This window comes from Triticum urartu, chromosome 2A, assembly GCF_056163025.1.
Source record: "Triticum urartu cultivar PI428250 chromosome 2A, HENAU_Tu73, whole genome shotgun sequence".
NCBI lineage: Eukaryota > Viridiplantae > Streptophyta > Magnoliopsida > Poales > Poaceae > Triticum > Triticum urartu.
Window position 1 is genome coordinate 727,307,021 of NC_141874.1, and position 15,208 is coordinate 727,322,228.

At 49.5% G+C, this 15,208-nt stretch overlaps 2 protein-coding genes across 2 annotated transcripts; one reads left to right on the forward strand and one right to left on the reverse strand.

The window, feature by feature from the left end:
* The first annotated feature begins 9,302 nt into the window (after window positions 1–9,302).
* LOC147987235 (uncharacterized) lies at window positions 9,303–10,409 on the forward strand. Its single transcript, XM_087542316.1, has 3 exons — window positions 9,303–9,575; window positions 9,726–9,854; window positions 9,972–10,409. The coding sequence occupies exons 1-3, from the start codon at window positions 9,303–9,305 to the stop codon at window positions 10,407–10,409; spliced, it is 840 nt and encodes a 279-aa protein (XP_087398442.1).
* Window positions 10,410–11,029: 620 nt separating this feature from the next.
* On the reverse strand, window positions 11,030–14,645 carry LOC125534356 (uncharacterized). Its single transcript, XM_048697611.2, has 2 exons — window positions 12,118–14,645; window positions 11,030–12,024 (listed from the first exon to the last, which is right to left on the reverse strand). Exons 1-2 carry the CDS (start codon window positions 14,555–14,557, stop codon window positions 11,330–11,332), a joined length of 3,135 nt encoding a protein of 1,044 aa, XP_048553568.2. The 5' UTR covers window positions 14,558–14,645; the 3' UTR covers window positions 11,030–11,329.
* Between the last annotated feature and the right edge of the window lie 563 nt (window positions 14,646–15,208).

The following is a 15,208-nucleotide window of genomic DNA, read 5'->3' on the forward strand; positions in this document are numbered from 1 at the left end:
ATACCTCTCCGTCATACGGAGTGACAAATCCCAGTCTTGATCCGTGTCAACCCAACAGACACTTTCGGAGATACCCGTATTCTACCTTTATAGTCACCCAGTTACGTTGTGACCTTTGGTATACCCAAAGAACTCCTACGGTATCCGGGAGTTACACGATCTCATGGTCTAACGAAAGGATACTTGACATTGGAAAACTCTAGCAAACGAACTATACGATCTTGTGCTATGTTTAGGATTGGGTCTTGTCCATCACATCATTCTCCTAATGATGTGATCTCGTTATCAACGACATCCAATGTCCATAGTCAGGAAACCATGACTATCTGTTGATCAACGAGCTAGTCAACTAGAGGCTTACTAGGGACATGTTGGTGTCTGTTATTCACACATGTATTACGATTTCCGGATAACACAATTATAGCATGAATAAAGACAATTATCATGAACAAGGAAATATAATAATAATGCTTTTATTATTGCCTCTAGGGCATATTTCCAACAGTCTCCCACTTGCACTAGAGTCAACAATCTAGTTACATTGTGATGAATCGAACACCCATGGAATTCTGGTGTTGATCATGTTTTGCTCTAGGGAGAGGTTTAGTCAACGGATCTGCTACATTCAGGTCCGTGTGTACTTTACAAATATCTATGTCTCCATCTTGAACATTTTCACGAATGGAGTTGAAACGACGCTTGATGTGCCTTGTCTTCTTGTGAAACCTGGGCTCCTTGGCAAGTGCAATAGCTCCAGTGTTGTCACAGAAGAGTTTGATTGGCCCCGACGCATTGGGTATGACTCCTAGGTCGGTGATGAACTCCTTCACCCATATTGCTTCATGTGCTGCCTCCGAGGCTGCCATGTACTCCGCTTCACATGTAGATCCCGCCACGACGCTCTGCTTGCAACTGCACCAGCTTACTGCCCCACCATTCAAAATATACACGTATCCGGTTTGTGACTTAGAGTCGTCCAGATCTGTGTCGAAGCTAGCGTCGATGTAACCCTTTACGACGAGCTCTTCGTCACCTCCATAAACGAGAAACATTTCCTTAGTCCTTTTCAGGTACTTCAGGATATTCTTGACCACTGTCCAGTGTTCCTTGCCGGGATTACTTTGGTACCTTCCTACCAAACTTACGGCAAGGTTTACATCAGGTCTGGTACACAGCATGGCATACATAATAGAACCTATGGCTGAGGCATAGGGGATGACACTCATCTCTTCTATATCTTCTGCCGTGGTCGGACATTGAGCAGAGCTCAATTTCACACCTTGTAACACAGGTAAGAACCCCTTCTTAGACTGATCCATATTGAACTTCTTCAATATCTTATCAAGGTATGTGCTTTGTGAAAGACCTATGAGGCGTCTCGATCTATCTCTATAGATTTTGATGCCTAATATATAAGCAGCTTCTCCAAGGTCCTTCATTGAAAAACTCTTATTCAAGTAGGCCTTAATGCTGTCCAAGAGTTCTATATCATTTCCCATCAAAAGTATGTCATCTACATATAGTATGAGAAATGCTACAGAGCTCCCACTCACTTTCTTGTAAACGCAGGCTTCTCCATAAGTCTGCGTAAACCCAAACGCTTTGATCATCTCATCAAAGCGAATGTTCCAACTCCGAGATGCTTGCACCAGCCCATAAATCGAGCATTGGAGCTTGCACACCTTGTCAGCATTCTTAGGATCGACAAAACATTCCGGCTACATCATATACAATTCTTCCTTAAGGAAACCATTAAGGAATGCCGTTTTGACGTCCATTTGCCATATCTCATAATCGTAGAATGCGGCAATTGCTAACATGATTCGGACAGACTTTAGCTTCGCTATCGGTGAGAAAGTCTCATCGTAGTCAACCCCTTGAACTTGTCGATAACCCTTAGCGACAAGCCGAGCTTTATAGATGGTCACATTACCATCCGCGTCTGTCTTCTTCTTAAAGATCCATTTATTTTCTATGGCTCGCCGCTCAATGGGCAAGTCAGTCAAAGTCCATACTTCGTTTTCATACATGGATCCTATCTCGGATTTCATGGCTTCTAGCCATTTGTCAAAATCCGGGCCCGCCATCGCTTCTTCATAGTTCGAAGGTTCACCGTTGTCTAACAACATGATTTCCAAGACAGGGTTGCCGTACCACTCTGGTGCGGAACGTGTCCTTGTGGACCTTCGAATTTTAGTAGGATCTTGATCAGAAGTATCTTGATCATTATCATTAACTTCCTCTCTAGTCGGTGCAGGCACCTCAGGAACATTTTCTTGAGTTGCGCCATTTTCCGGTTCAAGAGGTAATACTTCATCAAGTTCTACTTTCCTCCCACTTACTTCTTTCGAGAGAAACTCTTTCTATAGAAAGGATCCATTCTTGGCAACAAAGATCTTGCCTTCGGATCTGAGGTAGAAGGTATACCCAATAGTTTCTTTAGGGTATCCTATGAAGACGCATTTTTCCGACTTGGGTTCGAGCTTTTCAGGTTGAAGTTTCTTGACATAAGCATCGCATCCCCAAACTTTTAGAAACGACAGCTTAGGTTTCTTCCCAAACCATAATTCATACGGTGTCGTCTCAACGGATTTCGACGGAGCCCTATTTAAAGTGAATGCGGCAGTCTCTAAAGCATAGCCCCAAAAAGATAGCGGTAAATCGGTAAGAGACATCATAGATCGCACCATATCTAATAGAGTGCAATTATGATGTTCGGACACACCATTACGCTGAGGTGTTCCTGGCGGCGTGAGTTGTGAAACTATTCCACATTTTCTTAAGTATGTGCCAAATTCGTGACTCAAGTATTCTCCTCCACGATCTGATTGTAGAAACTTGATTTTCCTGTCACGTTGATTCTCAACCTCACTCTGAAATTCCTTGAACTTTTCAAAGGTTTCAGACTTGTGTTTCATTAAGTAGATATACCCATATCTACTCAAGTCATCAGTGAGGGTGAGAACATAACGATAGCCACCGTGAGCCTCAACACTCATTGGACCGCACACATCAGTATGTATGATTTCCAATAAGTTGGTTGCTCGCTCCATTGTCCCTGAGAACGGAGTCTTGGTCATTTTACCCATGAGGCATGGTTCGGACGTGTCAAATGATTCGTAATCAAGAGACTCTAAAAGTCCATCTGCATGGAGCTTCTTCATGCGTTTGACACCTATGTGACCAAGGCGGCAGTGCCACAAGTATGTGGGACTATCATTATCAACCTTACATCTTTTGGTATTCACACTATGAACATGTGTAGCATTACGCTCGAGATTCATTAAGAATAAACCATTCACCATCGGAGCATGACCATAAAACATATCTCTCATATAAATAGAACAACCATTATTCTCGGATTTAAATGAGTAGCCATCTCGAATTAAACGAGATCCCAATACAATGTTCATGCTCAAAGCTGGCACTAAATAACAATTATTGAGGTTCAAAACTAATCCCGTAGGTAAATGAAGAGGTAGCGTGCCGACGGCGATCACATCGACCTTGGAACCATTCCCGACGCGCATCGTCACCTCGTCCTTCGCCAGTCTCCGCTTATTCCGCAGCTCCTGCTTTGAGTTACAAATGTGAGCAACTGCACCGGTATCAAATACCCAAGAGCTACTACGAGTACTGGTAAGGTACACATCAATTACATGTATATCACATATACCTTTTGTTTTGCCGGCCTTCTTGTCCGCTAAGTATTTGGGGCAATTCCGCTTCCAGTGACCACTTCCCTTGCAATAAAAGCACTCAGTCTCGGGCTTGGGTCCATTCTTTGGCTTCTTCCTGGCAGCTTGCTTGCCGGGCGCGGCAACTCCCTTGCCGTCCTTCTTGAAGTTCTTTTTACCATTACCCTTCTTGAACTTAGTGGTTTTATTGACCATAAACACTTGATGTTCCTTCTTGACTTCTACCTCTGCTGATTTCAGCATAGCAAATACTTCAGGAATGGTCTTTTCCATCCCCTGCATATTGAAGTTCATCACAAAGCTCTTGTAGCTCGGTGGAAGCGACTGGAGGATTCTGTCAATGACCGCGTCATCCGGGAGATTAACTCCCAGCTGAGTCAAGCGGTTATGTAACCCACACATAGTGAGTATGTGCTCACTGACAGAACTATTTTCCTCCATCTTACAGCTGAAGAATTTGTCGGAGACTTCATATCTCTCGACTCGGGCATGCGCTTGAAAAACCATTTTCAGCTCTTCGAACATCTCATATGCTCCATGTCTCTCGAAACGCTTTTGGAGCCCCGGCTCTAAGCTGTAAAGCATGCCGCACTGAACGAGGGAGTAGTCATCGGTACGTGCCTGCCAAGCGTTCATAACGTCTTGTTCTGCAGGGAGAACAGGTGCGTCACCCAGCGGTGCTTGTAGGACATAATCTTTCTTGGCAGCTATGAGGATGATCCTCAGGTTCCAGACCCAGTCCGTGTAGTTGCTGCCATCGTCTTTCAGCTTGGTTTTCTCTAGGAACGCGTTGAAGTTGAGGACTACATTGGCCATTTGATCTATAAGACATTGTAAATATTTTAGACTAAGTTCATGATAATTAAGTTCACCTAATCAAATTATTTAATGAACTCCCACTTAGATAGACATCCCTCTTCTAGTCATCTAAGTATAACATGATCCGAGTCAACTAGGCCGTGTCCGATCATCACGTGAGACGGACTAGTCAACATCGGTGAACATCTTCATGTTGATCGTATCTTCTATACGACTCATGCTCGACCTTTCGGTCTTCTGTGTTCCGAGGCCATGTCTGTACATGCTAGGCTCGTCAAGTCAACCTAAGTGTTTGCATGTGTAAATCTGTCTTACACCCGTTGTATGTGAACGTTAGAATCTATCACACCTGATCATCACGTGGTGCTTCGAAACAACGAACTGTCGCAACGGTGCACAGTTAGGGGGAACACTTCTTGAAATTATTACGAGGGATCATCTTATTTACTACCGTCGTTCTAAGTAAACAAGATGCAAAAACATGATAAACATCACATGCAATCAAATAATAATAGTGACATGATATGGCCAATATCACATAGCTCCTTTGATCTCCATCTTGGGGCTCCATGATCATCTTGTCACCGGCTTGACACCATGATCTCCATCATCATGATCTCCATCATCGTGTCTCCATGAAGTTGCTCACCAACTATTACTTCTACTACTATGGCTAACGCGTTTAGCAATGAAGTAAAGTAATTTACATGGCGTTTCTCAATGACACGCAGGTCATACAAAAAATAAAGACAACTCCTATGGCTCCTGCCGGTTGTCATACTCATCGACATGCAAGTCGTGATTCCTATTACAATAGCATGAACATCTCATACATCACATATATATCATTCATCATTCATCACAACTTTGGCCATATCATATCACAAAGCACTTGCTGCAAAAACAAGTTAGACGTCCTCTAATTGTTGTTGCAAGTTTTACGTGGCTGAATTAGGGTTCTAGCAAGAACGTTTTCTTACCTACGTGAAAGCCACAACGTGATTTGTCAACTTCTATTTACCCTTCATAAGGACCCTTTTCATCGAATCCGCTCCAACTAAAGTGGGAGAGACAGACACCCGCCAGCCACCTTATGCAACTAGTGCATGTTAGTCGGTGGAACCGGTCTCACGTAAGCGTACATGTAAGGTTGGTCCAGGCCACTTCATCCCACAATACCGCTGAAGCAAGATAAGACTAGTAGCGGCAAGAAAGTTGACAACATCTACGCCCACAACAAATTGTGTTCTACTCGCGCAAGAAGAACTACGCATAGACCTAGCTCATGATGCCACTGTTGGGGAACGTTGCAGAAAACAAAAATTTTCCTACGGTTTCACCAAGATCCATCTATGAGTTCATCTAGCAACGAGTGATCGGATGCATCTACACACCTTTGTAGATCGCGAGCGGAAGCGTTCAAAGAATGGGGATGAGGTAGTCGTACACGACGTGATCCAAATCACCGGAGATCCTAGCACCGAACGGACGGCACCTCCGCGTTCAACACACGTACGGTCAGCGTAACGTCTCCTCCTTCTTGATCCAGCAAGGGGAGAGGAGAGGTTGAGGAAGATGGCTCCAGCAGCAGCACGACGGCGTGGTGGTGATGGAGCTGCAGTACTCCGGCAGGGCTTCGCTAAGCTCTATGGAGGAGGAGGAGGTGTTGGAGAGGGAGGAGGAGGCAACCAAAGGCATGGCTCAAAAAGCCCTCCTTCCCCCACTATATATAGGGAGCCCAAGGGGGGGGCGCCGGCCCTAGGAGATCCAATCTCCTAGGGGGCGGCGGCCAAGGGAGGAGTCCCTCCCCCCCCCCCAAGGCACCTAGGGGTGCCTTCCCCTTGTGGGACTCTTCCCTTTTGTGAACCCTAGGCGCATGGGCCTCTTGGGGCTGGCGCCCTTGGCCCATGTAGGCCAAGGCGCACCCCCTACAGCCCATGTGGCCCCCCGAGGCAGGTGGCCCCACCCGGTGGACCCCCGGGACCCTTCCGGTGGTCGCGGTACAATATCGGTGACCCCGAAACTTGTCCCGATGGCCGAAATAGCACTTCCTATATATAATTCTTTACCTCCGGACCATTCCGGAACTCCTCGTGACGTCCAGGATCTCATCCGGGACTCCGAACAACATTTGGGTTACTGCATATACATATCCCTACAACCCTAGCGTCACCGAACCTTAAGTGTGTAGACCCTACGGGTTCGGGAGACATGTAGACATGACCGAGACGACTCTCCGGTCAATAACCAACAGCGGGATCTGGATACCCATGTTGGCTCCCACATGTTCCTCGATGATCTCATCGGATGAACCATGATGTCGAGGATTCAAGCAACCCCGTATACAATTCCCTTTTTCAATCGGTATGTTACTTGCCCGAGATTCGATCGTCGGTATCACAATACCTCGTTCAATCTCGTTACCGGCAAGTCACTTTACTCGTACCGTAATGCATGATCCCGTGACCATACACTTGGTCACTTTGAGCTCATAATGATGATGCATTACCGAGTGGGCCCAGTGATACCTCTCCGTCATACGGAGTGACAAATCCCAGTCTTGATCCGTGTCAACCCAACAGACACTTTCGGAGATACCCGTAGTCTACCTTTATAGTCACCCAGTTACGTTGTGACGTTTGGTATACCCAAAGCACTCCTACGGTATCCGGGAGTTACACGATCTCATGGTCTAAGGAAAGGATACTTGACATTGGAAAACTCTAGCAAACGAACTATACGATCTTGTGCTATGTTTAGGATTGGGTCTTGTCCATCTCATCATTCTCCTAATGATGTGATCTCGTTATCAACGACATCCAATGTCCATAGTCAGGAAACCATGACTATCTGTTGATCAACGAGCTAGTCAACTAGAGGCTTACTAGGGAGATGTTGGTGTCTGTTATTCACGCATGTATTACGATTTCCGGATAACACAATTATAGCATGAATAAAGACAATTATCATGAACAAGGAAATATAATAATAATGCTTTTATTATTGCCTCTAGGGCATATTTGCAACAGGTGTGATGCAGCAGAACGGCGCCACTATGGCGGGCATGGTGACGGATTACTTCACAAGTTTGTTTACAACTGATCTGAAGCTTAGTGTAGACCATGTTATTGATCTTATCAAAGCTCGCGTTACTGATAACATGAATGATAGCCTATGTGCAGATTTTTCTAGTAAGGAGATTGCTGATGCACTCTTCCAGATAAGCCCTCTCAAAGCACATGGACCGGATGGTTTTCCGACGCGTATGTTCCAGAGGAACTGGGCCATAATGAAAGACCAAGTTATTGCTGGTGTAAGAGAGTTTTTTCGGTCGGGGGTGATGCCAGAAGGGGTGAACAATACTGCTATTTTGCTTATCCCAAAAGTTGACAACCCGGTAAAACTTACTGATTTTAGACCTATAAGCCTATGCAACGTTGTATATAAGGTGGTGTCTAAGTGTAGGGTTAATAGGTTGAGGCCAATCCTTGATGACATTATATCACCATAACAAAGTGCCTTTGTACCGGGAAGAATGATAACAGATAATGTACTGATTGCATTTGAGTGCATACATCGTATCCAGCAGGAGAAGGATCCAACTAAGAGTTTTTGTGCCTATAAGCTGGACCTCTCAAAGGCATATGATCGAGTTGATTGGGTTTTCTTGAAGCGGACGATGCATAAGTTGGGTTTCACTGACCGATGGATGAACTGGATTATGACTACCACCTCGGTTAGATACACTGTCAAATTTAATGGCACCCTCTTGGATTCGTTCGCACCGTTGCGTGGGCTAAAGCAAGGTGACCCTCTCTCCCCGTTCTTGTTCATGTTTATTGCCGATGGACTTTCTGCCTTGTTGAAGGATGGAGAAGAGAAAGAAAAATTTACATCCCTGAAGGTATGTCGGCGGGCTCCTGGTATTTCTCATCTCTTGTTTGCCGGTGATACATTGCTTTTCTTTAAGGCGGAAACACAGCAAGCGGACGAAGTTCGCTCCATTATCATGGAATATGAAGGAGCCACGGGCCAGCTTATTAATTCTGCCAAATGCAGTCTAATGTTTGGCAAAGCATGTCCAGAAATAGTTCAGGAAGAGGTGCATGCAACATTGCATGTTCAACTATCCACTTTTGAAGAGAAATATTTGGGTCTGCCGACACCAGAAGGGAGGATGTCAAAAGGCAAATGCAAGAACTTGCAAGCTCGGTTAACCAGAAGAATTATTGCGTTGGTGATACCTTATCTCTGGCAGGAAAGGAAACAATGATAAAAGCAGTTGCGCATGCCATTCCCACCTATATGATGGGGGTGTTTAAGCTGCCTATGTCCGTATGTGATGATCTTAATAGGATGGTCCATAACTTTTGGTGGGGATCATCTAAAGGAAAGCGTAAAACTCACTGGCAGGCGTGGCCAAAAATCCAGAAGCATAAACTTAGTGGTGTGTTTGGGATTCCATGACTTCAAGGTGTTCAACCAAGCTTTGCTAGCGCGACAAGCTTGGCGACTTTTGACTAAACCTGAGAGTCTTTGTGCATAGGTATTAAAAGCTCGATATTATCCGGAGGGGCGACTGGAGGACAGTCTTCTCAGGAAACACTTTGGTAACATGGCAAGCGATCCAGTATGGATTAGAGCTCCTGAAAAAGGGGTTGATCTGGTGGGTGGACAGCGGTACGCAAATCCGCATTTGGAGGGATCGGTGGTTGCCCCGGGAACCATCGGGTCAGCTCATTACGCCCCCAAGGGACTTGCCGGTTATGTCGCGTCGCGGACCTGATGGATGCGAATGGAGCATGGCAGCTGGACCTCCTTCAACAACACTTCCTGCCGGTCGACGTCGACGCCATCACGCGCATCATGACGTCCCCACGCGTCCCTGACGATGTCATTTCCTGGGCCCCAGAGAAGTCTGGTGTCTTCTCAGTCCAGTCAGCATATCGCTTTGCCATGGGCGAGCGCGAGCGTCCATCGGCAAGCGCCTCGAGCAGGGCATCGGATGGTCGTCGCACCATCTGGAAGACTATATGGGGGTGCCCTGCTCCCCCTAAGGTACGCGTGTTTGCTTGGCGTCTAGTCTTCTCTCGCCACTTGGGCGAACAAATTCTCTCTCGAACTTTGGAACCTAATGATCTGTGCCCTTTGTGTGGTATGGAACGCGAGAATGGATAACATGCTATGTGCAGATGTCCACGTGGGAAGGAACTATGGCGAGCCATGGCAACTGATTGGCCTATCCCATACGTCAAGACGGTGCGTAATACGAGGCCTGAATGGCTGTTCGGCGTACTGGACAAGCTGCCAGAAGTCTCCCGCATGGTGCTGCTGATGGTTCTTTGGCGCATATGGCATGTTCGAAATTAGATTACTCATGGTAAGGCGCCTCCTCCTACTGAAGCTTCCCGTCGGTTTCTTACTAGCTATATAAATTCGTTGCTGTGCATCCAGCAGTTCCCACAGGATGATCAGGTCAAAGCCAAGATGGCTCTCATGGTGCACAGTGGACGAGCTGACCCAAAGCTCCAGGGACAGGAAAGTGCAAGTAAGGGAGAAGTGCTGCGCTGGGTGCATCCGCCTGAGGGCTGGGCAAAGCTTAACACGGACGGAAGTTACCTCGCCTCCGACGGCTCTGCTGGTTGTGGTGTGGTTCTCCGAGACTCCAATGAGGAGATCATATTTACAGCATGTAGGCAGCTCTTTACATGTGATAACACACTAGAAGCTGAATTGCAAGCATGCAAAGAGGGTCTTGCCTTCGCTCTGCAGCGGACGAACTGGCCTATCCAGCTTGAGATGGACTGTGTAGAAGCGGTAATGATGGTACAAGCAAAGACGCCAGACCGATCAAAGTTAATGACCGCGCTGTCAAGGAGATCAAGGAGTTAATACAAAATGAAAGAGAGATTGTGATTATGCGCATTAGTAGAACACAGAATAAAGCTAGCCATTGTTTAGCTGTATATGGGCGATGTACACCTCGTACAGCAATTTGGTTGCGAGGGGGTACAGACGATGTTATCAGGCTTTGAAAGGATGATGCACCAATTTATAAGTAATAATACAATCCCCGTTCCCCCGCAAAAAAAAAAACCCGACCTTAATTACACATGGATTTCATAAATTAATAGCCTAATTACTCCCCTCCCCTCATCGTCCGCAGTTCCAAACTTCCAATACGCAAAGCGCTTGTGTACAGCTCGCTCGATCTGGCATCCTAGCGACCTCACCTCTCACTTCACTTCTAGCACCCCATTTATCCTCTCGCTTGCAGGGGTGTGCCCTAGCCTGATTTGGATGTTTAGGTCATCTATATAGTTCCAAGTTTTTGCTACAACAAACTTGTACAAAATGTGCCAAAGAAAATGTATAGATGGCAAAATCTTTCTGCTTGAAAGTATACACTCCATGATTTGATCTATATCAGGCAAAATGCCGCATGTGTTTAATATCGAGTGAAAAGAAAAGAAGAACATATCTTGCAAAAAAGAAGAAGAACATGTAACTCCTATCAAATAAGCTCATGTTTATATCCAATGCTATTTCCCTTCAAGTTCGTTAGACAGTATAAGTCTGGACAAAAAAAACATACATCAAGCCATGTTGGAATGTTCTAATCAATTACATTACACAGAGAAATTCTTTTGCTTGAACTGCTTTTGTACTTCTGTACAAATAAAGAATGTCTCCTTCCTTAATTTCTTCCTAAAATTCCACGTGTCTCGTCAAGCATCCACCGGACGAGCGCATGCATGCATGCATGCATGCACGCGGCCGGCCGGAGTCAAATGGCCGGCAAACTGGCTCGATCATTTGATGAAGCCCATGACGTTAGGCGTGCCGGTGTTCTTGAGCCAGCTCATGCCGTCGATGAACACGCCGGCGGTGAACTGCGTGGCCTCGGCCTGTCCGATGACACGGTACCCCGGCCAGGTCACCCTCTTGCTTGTCTCGGCGCCGGGCCCCGTGTTGGCGTACTCGGCGTAGTAGAGCGTCTTGAGCCCGAAGTCACCCATCCACTCCGACCACCCCTCGGGCTTGATGAGGTCGCCGATGGTGCTCTCCATGACCACCGTCCTCGAGTATTCCTTCCACGGCCGTCCGAGGTAGCTGGGGACCGTCTGCCTGACGGGGAACAGCGCGTCCTCTGGCACGATCTTGCACCCCTGGAGCACGATGCCGGTGGGCATGTTGGGGTCCGTGCGCCCGTGCGCGGTCACCATGTTGCCCTGGCTTTCCATGGGCTTCCGCACCGTCATGAGGCAGTTCTGGAACACCGCCGCCGAGTTGCCGAAGATGAAGTCGATGGTGCCCAGCACCTCGCAGTTGCGGAAGAACTGCCGGTTGGCGTGCACGTACAGGGTGTCCTGGTACCCCTCGAACCTGCAGTTGAAGAACACCGACATGTCGCCCTGCACGTGCAGCGCCACCGCCTGGTGCCCGTCCGGCCCCGCCGTGTTCACGAATCCCATCGACTTGCAGATGAACCCGTTCCCCTCCGCCGCTGCAAACAATCCATGGATCCATCGATGTGGTAAGATGACCAAGATCATCTGCCATTAGCGCTAGCTAGTCGGCGATCACGAATTAAGCTTACAGAAGGTGCGGGTGGCAATGGTGGCGAAGCCTCCCTTGTTGCTCTTGTCGCCGATGACCCGGGTCTTGGTGGGCCCGTCGCCGTACATGAAGACGTTGGCCAGGTCCTTGTTGACCGTGACGTACTCCTTGTACTCGCCGGCCTTGACGTAGATGACGAAGCGTGCGGTGGACTTCTTGGGCACGGAGTTGAGGGCCTCCGTGATGGTCTTGAAGTTGCCGCTCCCGTCCGCGGCCACCACCGCGTTGGGCTTCTGCAGCCCGCCGGGAATCTGGAGGAGCCTCCGGGTGTGGGACGACACCCACTCCGGGAAGACGCCGGCGGACAGCAGCTTGCGGCGGTGGTTGTTGGGCAGGTCTTCGATCGTGCCGACAACCTCCGTCGCCAGCACCCTCTGATCCTCCTCCTCCTCGGGGATCCTGCCGTTGTCGATCGCCTCGAGCTCGCAGTTGGCCTCCTTGGCGACTTCGTAGATCATGACGAGCTTGTTGGACAGGAGCTGACGCTTGCCGGCGAGGTCCTCGGGGAGCTCCGTCGCGAGGAGGCGGCGGTTCATCTGCGCCGACATGTCGGCAATGCTCTGCATCTGAGTGGATAGGAGCTTTCGCCTGTTGCCTTCGCCATATTGTTTAACCTCATTATCCAATGAGGCGTCGTTAAGGAGCCTTCGTTTGTTGCCTTCGCCGTATTGTTTAACCTCGTCTCCTGATGAGGCGTCATTGAGGAGCCTTCGCTTGTTGCCTTCGCCGTATTGTTTAACCTTGTCCCCCGATGAGGCGTCGTTGAGGAGTCTTCGCTTGTTGCCTTCGCCGTATTGTTTAACCTCGTCCCCCGACGAGGCGTCATTGAGGAGCCTGCGCTTGTTGCCTTCGCCGTATTGTTTAACCTCGTCCCCCGACGAGGCGTCGTTGAGGAGCCTTCGCTTGTTGCCTTCGCCGTATTGTTTAACCTCGTCCCCCGACGAGGCGTCGCTGAGGAGCCTTCGCTTGTTGCCTTCGCCGTATTGCTTAACCTCATCCCCCAACGAGGCATCGCTGAGGAGCCTTCGCTTGTTGCCTTCGCCGTATTGCTTAACCTCGTCCCCCGACGAGGCATCGTTGAGGAGCCTTCGCTTGTTGCCTTCGCCGTATTGCTTAACCTCGTCCCCCGACGAGGCATCGTTGAGGAGTCTTCGCTTGTTGCCTTCACCGTATTGCTTAACCTCGTCCCCCGATGAGGCATCGTTGAGAAGCCTTCGCTTGTTGCCCTCACCGTATTGCTTAACCTCGTCCCCCGACAAGCCATCGTTGAGGAGCCTTCGTTTGTTGCCTTCACCGTATTGTTTAACCTCGTTCTCCGATGAGCCATCGTACGTCATGCTCAGCAGCCGGCGCCGGACAAAGTCGGCCTCCTTAGTCAGATTGGAGACCCCGAAGAACATCGAGGCCGAGGAGCCATCGCCGAACGACATGACCTGGGACGTGTTCGCTTTTCCGGTGAGGTTGGACGTGCTCACGTTTCCGGTGGGGTTGGACGTACTCACGTCTTGGAGGTGGCGGTCTCCGTTGTGGGACATCTCATCGATCTGGTCCATCGTCTCCGAGAGGTGGCGATCTCCGTCGTGGGACATCTCATCGATCTGGTCCATCGTCTCCGACAGGTGGCGGTCTCCGTCGTGGGACATCTCAGTGATCTCGTGCATCGTCTCTGACAGGAGGCGCCGGCTCGCGTCTCTCACGACTGCGATCTCATCCAGCCTGCCATTGATAGCTAGAAGCCGGCGCCTGCTTTCCACGTCGTGCGCGTCACCCATGTACCACCCGAGAAGTCGGCGGCTCCCTCCGACAGTGGAGCCACTCTTGGCGTCCTGCCCTTGATGCAGGAACTGGCCGACGCGGGTGATGATAGCCAGGGCGTTGCTGCTGAGCTCGGTGGAGTTCGTCAGCAGCTTGTCCATGGCCTTCTTGAGCTCCGGCTTGTCGAAGCCATCGGCGCAGGTGTAGATATAGGTCATGACGCCGGAGATCCAGACCCTGAGGTCGTTGACCTGGACGACGACCTGGTCGGCCCTGAGGCCGGCCATGTCTTTGAGGTCCACGATGGCGTCGTCGAGCAGCTTCTTGCACTCGCCGATGGCGCTCAAGGTGATCTTGTCGGTGGCGCCCTTGCCGACGTCGCTGTATTTGGCGAAGGCGGCGCCGACCTCGTTCATGGCCACCTGGAGCGCGGCGCGGAGGACCTCCTCCGGGTTGGAAGACTCGTTGACGACGGGGGTGAGGCTGTTCTCGCACTTGGCCGGGTACAGCGTGGAAGAGCAGAGCTGGGAGAGCTTGATGCTGGTGGACATGTTGCCACCATCGTCGCTGGCCTTCTTGGACGTGGTGACCGCGGCGATCGTGCCGATGACGGCCACAACGCCCACGGCGGCGATGATGCTGGCGGTGGCGGCCTTGTTAGTCATTGTGCGCGAGCCTTACTAACTGCTGGTTTCGATGCCGGAGCCGGCCGGGGCTCCTCGCCGCACGGGAAACGTAGTGAGCTTGGCCCTGAGGAAGAAGAGAATGCCGCGGCGAGATTTCGTTTATGTAATTGCAGCTTGTGGACAAGGGCAACGGCTATTCTTGGAATGCCCTGGTTTGGCCTGGGGCTCAGCGGCGCTTTGAATGTTTCAGCTCATCCTGATCTCCTGGTTGGAAACACTTTGAATTTGCAAAAATGCTACACCTACGTATAACATGTACGTGAATTTGCATGCATCCATCGATCTCCCGCATGCATGCATGGCTCGCTCGCACGCTCTTCATTGCCCCGCATGGCACTAGGTCAGCAATGTTCTACACATTAGCTAAACGGCAGTCGACTGACTTTCAAATTTGGGTTCAGACCATTTTGAGAGTTCGTTGGAGGGAAGGAAGGGGCTCGCTGGAGAGCTACCCCGTTATCTATCTTAGGGTTTAGGTTGTGTGTGTGTGTGGGGGGGGGGGGGGGGGGGAGCGGTGCAACTTCGCCGAAAAAAAAGACGAGCTTTCGAGGAGGGGGGGAGGGGGGGGGGGGGGGGTGAGGCTGCGCTGCAGCATGTGGTGGTCGCAGGCGGTTTGGCAGGCGGCCTGGG

Excerpts from the sequence above, each read along its gene's own strand:
- LOC147987235 (XM_087542316.1), top strand. The coding sequence starts at position 9,303 with ATGGATGCGAATGGAGCATGGCAGCTGGACCTCCTTCAACAACACTTC. Across the intron at positions 9,576-9,725 it reads GGTGCCCTGCTCCCCCTAAG|GAACTATGGCGAGCCATGGC; the intron begins GTACGCGTGTTT and ends CCACGTGGGAAG. Across the intron at positions 9,855-9,971 it reads CCCGCATGGTGCTGCTGATG|CAGTTCCCACAGGATGATCA; the intron begins GTTCTTTGGCGC and ends CTGTGCATCCAG.
- LOC125534356 (XM_048697611.2), bottom strand. The coding sequence starts at position 14,557 with ATGACTAACAAGGCCGCCACCGCCAGCATCATCGCCGCCGTGGGCGTT. Across the intron at positions 12,025-12,117 it reads CATTGCCACCCGCACCTTCT|CGGCGGAGGGGAACGGGTTC; the intron begins GTAAGCTTAATT and ends GATTGTTTGCAG.